This window comes from Tachysurus vachellii, chromosome 5 (genome assembly GCF_030014155.1).
Source record: "Tachysurus vachellii isolate PV-2020 chromosome 5, HZAU_Pvac_v1, whole genome shotgun sequence".
NCBI lineage: Eukaryota > Metazoa > Chordata > Actinopteri > Siluriformes > Bagridae > Tachysurus > Tachysurus vachellii.
The window spans coordinates 9,057,671-9,066,868 of record NC_083464.1 but is presented as its reverse complement, the minus strand read 5'-3'; the positions used below and the strand labels follow the sequence as shown (position 1 = coordinate 9,066,868).

The window sequence follows — 9,198 nt, the reverse complement described above, 5'->3', positions numbered from 1 at the left end:
GGCGTAGTAGCCATTAATTCGTGTATGTGACAGCGTATTTCCATAAGGTTCACTGAATAATTTAGGATTCAGCCTTATGTTTATAAACAAACTCGACTACAGGTTTTTGTGACCTAAACAAGAGGTTTCTTGCACTGCTTTGACACAACACAACACACATTCATATACACACACACACACACACACACAACACAAACATCCATGTCAAGACTCCATACTGGTTTAAAGTCACCGCGGATACCCTGTCCACCACCCCGAAGCTGATCACCATGAGCGGGGAGAGACACAACCGCCCATCCCGCTAGTAATCCGCTCAGTTTCCGCCATGAGCTCGGACACGGATGCAGAGACCTGGGCCGAGTGCATGGATGTGGCCGTCAGGACAGCGCTCATAGCCGGCCAGGTAGTACTCACATTACCGCTCTTAACACCAAACACACACCGCTATGCTAACGATGCTAGAAACACACATACGCGTATATGTAGCATACAGGGACCAGCACTGGATTAGATTAGAAACTGTTCTAACGTTATATATTAGTTTCTACTCAGATATGTATGCATGTGTCATGTTATTCTCACATCTGTTACAAACTACATCACAATTGACCTTGTTCTGCTGTTTATATGAAGACTCTTTCCATTTCCTGTGATATAAATAACCTCTTGTTTCCTGATAAGAGGCAGAATGTAAACAAGGTCAGGTTTTCCTCTGACAATGCCACAGTTCCACTACCGAGCAAATTATGCATGGTCGCCTATGCAAGACTGATAGCTTTGTCTGAACTAGTGTTAGCATTTCATTTGTTTTATTAGGTTGTATCTAATGCATACTCAAAATGTTGTTAAACTTCACTCTGGTTTTTTCATTTAAATAAATCATCTTTGGTCATAGCACCACAAACTAATTATTTGCATATGCATTCAATTTGCATTAAGTTTTTAACGTGAAAATTTAGTAGAAAATAATTTGTGCAACAGAATAAACTTTGTAGTTTCTACCCAATAAAAATATGGGTTATATTCTTGGTTTTTTTTTTGTTTGTTTGTTTGTTTGTTTTTTGTTTGGTCTTTCCTTTCTTCTTTTTTCCCATCCATCCTATCTTGATTCCATATTCTTTCTTTTTATGCCAACATACGTTTATACGTTAGTAGGACCCATGAGCACTTGATGACAATGATATGACAAAAAAAGATATTATATTAGACAGTTGATCATCCATCCACTAGAGGGGGATGTAGCTTCACTGTCTCAATAGAAGTAGATGTCAAGATACAAAAGCATAAAATGCACTTATGCTTTATCAATATGAAGATTTTCTAATATTGTGTTGGCCAGTCATTGTGTTGTGTATCTCTACATACAGTCCCCCCACTGATTATAACAGCAAACTTAGTGATTACATCTCACTCTTACAAAGTTTATTGTTTAGACTCTGTTCATGAATGGAGTGGGATAACCATAGAATCATCACAGACTGGATATTATGGCATTCTCAGCACAGCACTCATCGTGATGTGGTAGTTAGCCAATTCCCTACTTAAGCCAAATCTCTGATTTGATAAAGCATGGTTCAGACAATTTGTGTAGTGTTCCTCTCTCCCGCTCAGATGGTCCGGGGGTCTGTGATGCAAGAGAAGCGTGTGAGCAGTAAAAGCACTCCTACAGACCTGGTGACAGAGGTTGACCAGCAAGTGGAGGAGGTGATCATCTCCACACTCAGGGACAAGTTTCCCTCACACAGGTATGACGTACAAGAGAACTCACACTTCAGAAGGTGTGACCTATTTGTCAGTTCTACTGAAGGAGGTTTATCAGTTACACTGAAGAGGTTGTGGCCTATGTGTGTCAGTTCCTCTGAAGGGGTGTGGCCTCTGTGTCTCAGTTACACTGAAGGTGGGTGTGGCCTATGTGTCTATCAGTTCCACTAAAGGAGGTGTGACCTATTTTTCCTGTCAGTTACACTGAAGAGGGTGTGACCTATGTGTGTCCGTTCCACTGAAGGGTGTATGGCCTATGTGTCTGACAACTCCACTAAAGAAGGTGTGGCCTATGTGTCTGTCAATTTCACTGAAGATGGCGTTCCTATTTGTCTGTCAGTTACACTGAAGAGGATGAGGCCTATCTGTCTGTCAGTTACACTAAAGGGGTTGTTGCCTATGTGTGTCAGCTCCACTAACGGAGGCGTGGCCTATGTGTCTGTCAGTTCCACTGAAGGAGACGTGACCTAATTGTCTGTCAGTTACACTAAAGAGGGTGTGGCCTATATGTCTCTCAGTTCCACTGAAGGAGGTGTTTCAAATGTGTCTCTCAGTACCACTGAAAAAGGCATGGACTTTATGCTTGTCAGTTAGAAACAGAAGTGAACTCTTTGCCTCTTTGTCCCACTGAAGGAGATCTGTGCTTGTTAGTCTCAATTAAGTAGATGTGTTTTTTTGTCCTCTCAGTTCCTAATGAAGAATCCTTCTACTTTCTTCAGTTAAAAAGATTATTTATTATTATTATTTTTAGCATTGACATCTCCCAGTTCCACAGTTAGTTTTTTTAGCTTGCATGCATTGATACAGAATTTTACACATCTTTGTGTCCTATTACACCACATATAATTGTTCTGTAGTCTCATGTCTCATGACTGGTATTTGACTGGTATTTGTATTCAAGGCTTTAATGGTCACTGAGTTATTCAGAATGCTGCTATTGAATGATAGGATTGTGAATATACATTATGTGAAAATATCACAATCTGTTGCCGGTAATGTTAGTTTAGTGGAAAGATGTAGATAGTTTTACAAATTGTTTCCCCTTCATTTCAGGTTTATAGGAGAGGAGTCATCTGCTGCAGGAGAAAAGTGTGTTCTTACAGATAACCCTACATGGATAATAGATCCAATTGATGGCACTTGTAACTTTGTTCACAGGTACATAATGTACAGTACTCTATTTAAGACCTTCAACTAATTAAATATTCATTTCAGGAGCATAGCTTCATTTAAATGTATATTATATATTTACGTGATATTTAATTTGCAGTTTTCCCATGGTGGCAGTAAGCATTGGCTTTGCAGTAAAGAAACAGGTAGATCAATGCCAAAACTCCAATAACATAAATCTAGCTTCACTTTTAACAGTAGACATCCAGGTGGATTTGTAACGATTGTCAGTCACTGCATGTGCCTTATAAATTTTAAAGTTCCTTTGTCATAAAAAATATGATCAACTACACGTTACTAATTTACAGCTGGAGTTCGGGGTCATATACCACTGTTTTGACGGAACGTTATACACTGGCAGGAGAGGTCATGGGGCCTTTTGCAATGGAGTCCGACTCCACGTTTCTGAGGAGAAAGGTGGGTGATATCTTTATACATTCCCTTTCGTCTTTTTACACATTGCCTTGGTCTTCGTTTTGGAACAGAGCTTTATGGGAATATTTTAAAATACATATGTTTATGAAAGCTTTCCCAGTTACCCATTTCTTCTCTTTATCTCAGATGTTTCCAAAGCCCTAATTCTAACAGAGATTGGGGCAAAGAGAGATCCTCACACACTGGATATCTTTGTGGGAAATATGAAGCAGCTGCTCAGTACACCAGTCCACGGGTGAGACAGGCTTATTTGTGGCAGAAGTTGCTAATATATGAAATGTGAAAAAATGCTTTCCCAAAAGTGGCATATGATTGATCTTTAACTTATATTTGCCTTCATGTGACAAATATATACAGTAAACCATTTTAAACAGTACCCCAGAACACAAGTTTGAGGATTTTACCTCAGCTGTCTTACACAAGGCTCATTTGTGTGTGCTCAGAGTGAGAATCATAGGCAGCTCAACTCTAGCACTGTGTCAGGTTGCAACCGGAGCGGCTGAGGCTTACTACCAGTACGGCCTGCACTGCTGGGACATCGCTGCTGCAGCACTTATCATCACTGAAGCAGGTGGCTGTGTGATCGACACCACAGGTCTGCACCACTTTACCTTATCCTGCACAGCACAGGTTTATTCAACTGACTTTTCAGACAAACATTTCACTTCCTGTTAAACTAAAACTTGCTCTTTGGTTTACCACAAACGTATTCTTGACCAAAATCCAAACGAGAAAAAAATATTTACACAGAAATGTTTGACATTCACAATGATGTGGATTTGATATTTTTGCAAAATAGCAAATATTACCGTTAGGTTATTTATAGTTAGTGTTGTGTCTTGTGTGTGTTCCTTGAAAGGATGTTGGATTTAGTTTGGATTTTGCACACGTGTGAATAATACCATATTTGGTTAGCATCATTACAGTTTTGGCATGCATAATGCTTCAATCCAAAGCATCCAGGCTTTGGCTTAGTGTGACAAATATTCCCTTTATACAGGCATTTTTGACGTCTAAAAAGTGGGATTGGATGTGATTAGCAGTTACATGTAGTATAATGAAGAGGTATTGTGTCAGTATACGCAACGCTGCAGAGTGCTCAATACCTTATGGTCAGAAGGTGTTAATACATTTTCTAACATTTGTCTGCTGTGTCAGGTTTATATTAACATGATCTTTTTATTCCTTAAACAGAACTCCCTAATAAACGTACAACAAATAGTAGGAATTGTACAGCCTTTATTCATGTGTTTCACGGAGGGCTGAAAAGGCATCATGAAGCTTGTTGCCATAACAGACTGTTATGAGGGCCTGCTCTGTATCAAGCAGACATCTGGGATTATATACGGACCTACTAAATAATGTGATATCTAGACTGAGAACTTTTTAGACATTAATCCTTCGTGTGTGAGGTAATCACCACCGACATCATCATATCAAACGCCTTTCCGCACCAGCTTTATGCTTTACTGAATACAAACATTATTCCAATCCTAGATATTTGCCACTGTTGGAGATATTTGTACAGCCTACAAGGCCTCTCTTACGGACAGTTTCTGCAGTTTGTCTGTGTGTTCGGTGGAAGGTGGGAAGTAGTGTGTCATGGCAGTCTAGGTTGTGTGAGAGTAGACAAAGAGGGTCTGTCGGAGAGGGCAGTGAGGTCAAGATCATGTGGTCGGACAAATGCTTTCCTTCTCACTCCGTCTGTCAGAAAGAGATAGAGGAAGATGTGTGAGAGAGTGATAAAAATGTTAGAGAGAAAACTACACAAATATGAGAGATCTGTTTAAAGGGAACTGATGAGTTAACATGCTTTCACTGATGTTTGATTTGTATTGTTTTCAGTCTGACCATGCCACTCGATTGATCTAGATGTGAGCTCGAAAAAAAAAAAAAGACAAAAGCAGTTCCAGAGATTTCTCCATTCAGTGACTATCCACAGTTAGCTCTCACAGTGACCCCGCTGGAACTGATTTACTGTAACAGTCTTGTCTGGTTGCTGTATCACTCATTAATTGACATAAATTAAAAATATCTGCCAAATATTAAAAAAACAGAAGAACAGCAGAGCCACCATCATTACTGAGTCTTCACATGATTAAACTCTGCTTGTGTGCGTAAATGCTAATACACTTGTACGATTCTCTCCCAGGGGGTCCTCTTGATCTCATGTCTCGCCGTGTTGTGGCTGCTGGCTCTCGGGAGATAGCAGATTACATTGTCCAGCAGCTTAAACCAATCAGCTACGGTCGTGATGACGAAGACCCCTGACCCAGTGACTGGCCTTGAGCCCTTCATCAGCAAATCCTGACCTTTTACCTCAGATCCCTACAATCCTGCCATGTTATCTGCAGTGTCTTTTATGCAATGCTCTTTTTTTTATAGAGTTTCTGATTTTTTTTTTTTTTTTTTTTTTGCCACTCCACCGGAGGACTAAATTAATGCCTTATATTGCAGTGCTTTTTCCTGGGAAAATATATGAGTGAATAAACTGAATCTAATTACTTTCTGCACTACATGCTCCTACTGTACAGATTTTGGCAACTAGGTCCCATTATACAATTCATGTATTTACTCATGAATCAAACAAGTCTTTTTGTAATTTTAAGGCTTCCATTATATAATGGCACTAAAAGAAAGATAATATAAACATACGCTCACTGAGCTCTTTATTAAAAACACTTATACACCATCACATTCATGTTATTATATAATCAGCCAATCACAATATATAAAATCACGCAGAGACAGATTCAAACCTTCAGGTAATGTTCACATCCAACATGAGTACGAAGAGAAAACGTGATCTTAGTGACTGATATGTTGGTGCCAGATAGGTTGGTTTGTAGAAACTACTAATCTATTGGTATTTTCACACGCAACAGTTTTAAGAGTTTACACACAGACTGGTGCAAAAACAAAAACCAATCAATTGATGAATGAGTTCCGCTGGAAGAAATACATTGTTGATAAGAGGGGTCAGAGGAAAATGGCCAACAGTTAGTTCAACAATTAGTTCAAGCTAACAGGAAGGACATAGTAACTTAACAACAACTCTTTACAACTGTGGTGAGCAGAAAAGCATCTCAGAACACAAAACATCAATCCTTGAGTTGAGTGAGCTACAACAGCAGATTACCACTTTGGGTTCCACTCCACAATGGGCACAGGATCACACAAACTGGACAATCAAAGACAGACAGGAAAATGAGCATGCAGTGGTGTTTTTTTCTTGAACAGTCCTGATTTATTGACTCTGTGTCTCCTGTAGCCTCAGATTCTTATTCTTAGCTGACAGGAGTGGAATCCATCCAACTCAAGGATTGATGTTTTGAGATGCTTTTTTTGCTCACCGCAGATGTAAAGAGTCGTTATTAAATTCGAGAGAGTCGTAAAGAGTCGAGTTAAAGTATCAGTCCCGTTAGCTTGATCCACTGGCCATTTTCCTCTGACCTCTCTTATGAGCAAGGCATTTTCACCAGTAGAACTTTTGTCCCTTGATGTATTTAGGTTTTCAAACTTTTCTGTATATACTCTAGACCCTGTAGACAGTTGTGTATTGTAATCCCAAATCAGAGGTTATAAAAGTACTCAACCAGCCCATTTGGCTTCAGCAGTCATGCCATGGTCAAATTCACAGAGATTAACTGAAGCTGCTGCCACAGGATTGGCTGATTAAATAATTGCGTGAATGTGTAGGTGTAAGTGTATAACAGCTCTCATTATTGTGTTGATTTATTATTGTGTTCTTATCTGAGTGTTGTATGTTGCCACTTCAGTTTTACTTCAGATTTGCTCTGTACTGTAGTTTGGAAGATGAGAACATGTAGCAAGTGAAAAAGCAATGAGCATAAAGAATTGCTGTGGGTCCAGCATTTTGCTATAGTGATAATAATAATATTAATAATAATGCACAGTAATAATCTTAGTGAAGTTCCCATGAAGCCTTTACCTACTGGTATATGAATAATATGAAGGCTTTTTTATAAAAATGAACAGCACCTGTGGAAAAATATACACTGTGGATAGAACGTTCAGGAGTAACTTCACTTGGATTAAATGTTTCAACCCAAAACAACTTTCAAGAAATTCTGACTATACGTACATACATAGAGTGAAGCCTATTTATTTGAAAGTGTATTGAGACTATACTATAGTCACTAAGAGCTTGGAATGCTTACTATGCTGGCATTCATTTAGTAATTCATCCCTACATGTAGACTCCATATGTAAAGTACTAACCTGACACTTTGCCTGTGCCGCTGTCAGTCATGCAGCATTAATTTGTCATGTAGCATCAATTTGAACGACCTAATCACAAATTCAACTATCAGTTAATGTTCACATCTGTCATTAGAATGTGATCTCAATGACTTTGACAATGGCATGGTTGTTGGTGCCAGACAGGCTGGTTTCAGTATTTAAAAAAAAAAAACAATTATCTATGATTTTCACATGCAACAGTCTCTCAAGTATACACAGACTGGTGTTATTACTCCTTTTCCAGTCTTCACCTCTCGCGTTTCGGTGAGTCTGTGCTCATGATCATGTTCTTGACTCACAGAAGGGAAACCTGATGTTATTGGTAACCTTGGTAACCTTCTGCTATTGTAGGTCACCCACCTCGAGGTTCAGCTACTGTGCACTGTGCATTCTGGGATATCTGCTTTATAGCGTTACCATAGCCTTTCAGCCAGCTTGAACCAAAGTGACTATTCTCTGCTGACATCACCAGATGAATTTGGTTTTTCACACTATTCTCTATAAAACTCTAGAGACTGGTTTGTATTTAATGGATGTTGGGTAGACCGGGGCATCCAATCTTATCCATAAAGAGCTGGTATGGTTTTTCTTTTTAATCAAACAGGAGTCAAACCTAATTAGTTAATCTTGGCTTTCAATAGACTATGATGTCTGGCTTCTTGGCTGGAATGAAAGCCTGCACCTACACTGGCCCTTAATGCATAATCTGTGATAAAGGTTTTAATCTGAATTTGAGTGAAAAGCTGTTAGTGGATTTGGCTTATACTGTACGTGAAATGGGTTCCTAAAGTAATATGCTGTTTTACATTTTTATGCATTTTATAATGGGTTACTCCACAAACACCAATTTTACTCTTGTAGGGCAGGACCTCTGTCTGTGTTAGATGAGCAATCCTTTCTGATCCCATGATATTGTGCGCGGAACACTAAATTACACACTGCTCTTTTATTGCTTACAATGTTAGCAATGTCAATGTTCAGTGTGTGTTTCGGTTCAATTATGAATAAAGTTTAAAGACAATTCAGCATGTTTGATGACTGATTTTTTGCTTATTCTTTATTGCTGATAAGTTGAGAAGAATTCATTAAATTGTCTCGACTAAGCACTTTTGTCCCTCGAAACACTGGATGTGAGGCTCTGTATAAATGAGATAAATGTAAGTTGCTCTGGATAAGGGCGTATGCCAAACAATGTAAATGTACATCTCACACATGCAATCATTTACACCCAGGGGAGATTTATAGTGTACAAACTACCTTCCTGCATGTTTTAAGCAGGTGGCAGAAAACCATTTTCTGTGGAAAAGAAACATTCGTTCTAACCTACTCTTCCTGATACATAGTGTATAATTCAGGACTTACTGAACATGATAATTAGATTAAAGATGAAACTAAACTTTCCATAAATGGCAATTTCTAAAAACACGACTCCAAAAAAAAAGCACCACCATTCTAGATTATTGTATATCCTTGGCTGTACTTTTTCTCAGAAACCTCTCCACATTTAGTTTGTATTAATGTGACAAATTTAGTTAGATTACGATTTGGAAAGAACAACATTTCTAAATC

General features: G+C 38.8%; 1 protein-coding gene across 1 annotated transcript; it reads left to right on the top strand.

Moving 5' to 3' along the window:
• Window positions 1-40: 40 nt before the first annotated feature.
• On the top strand, window positions 41-8,654 carry impa2 (inositol monophosphatase 2). Its single transcript, XM_060869647.1, has 8 exons — window positions 41-403; window positions 1,612-1,745; window positions 2,815-2,919; window positions 3,032-3,077; window positions 3,240-3,348; window positions 3,493-3,601; window positions 3,810-3,961; window positions 5,519-8,654. Exons 1-8 carry the CDS (start codon window positions 326-328, stop codon window positions 5,635-5,637), a joined length of 852 nt encoding a protein of 283 aa, XP_060725630.1. The 5' UTR covers window positions 41-325; the 3' UTR covers window positions 5,638-8,654.
• Window positions 8,655-9,198: the final 544 nt, after the last annotated feature.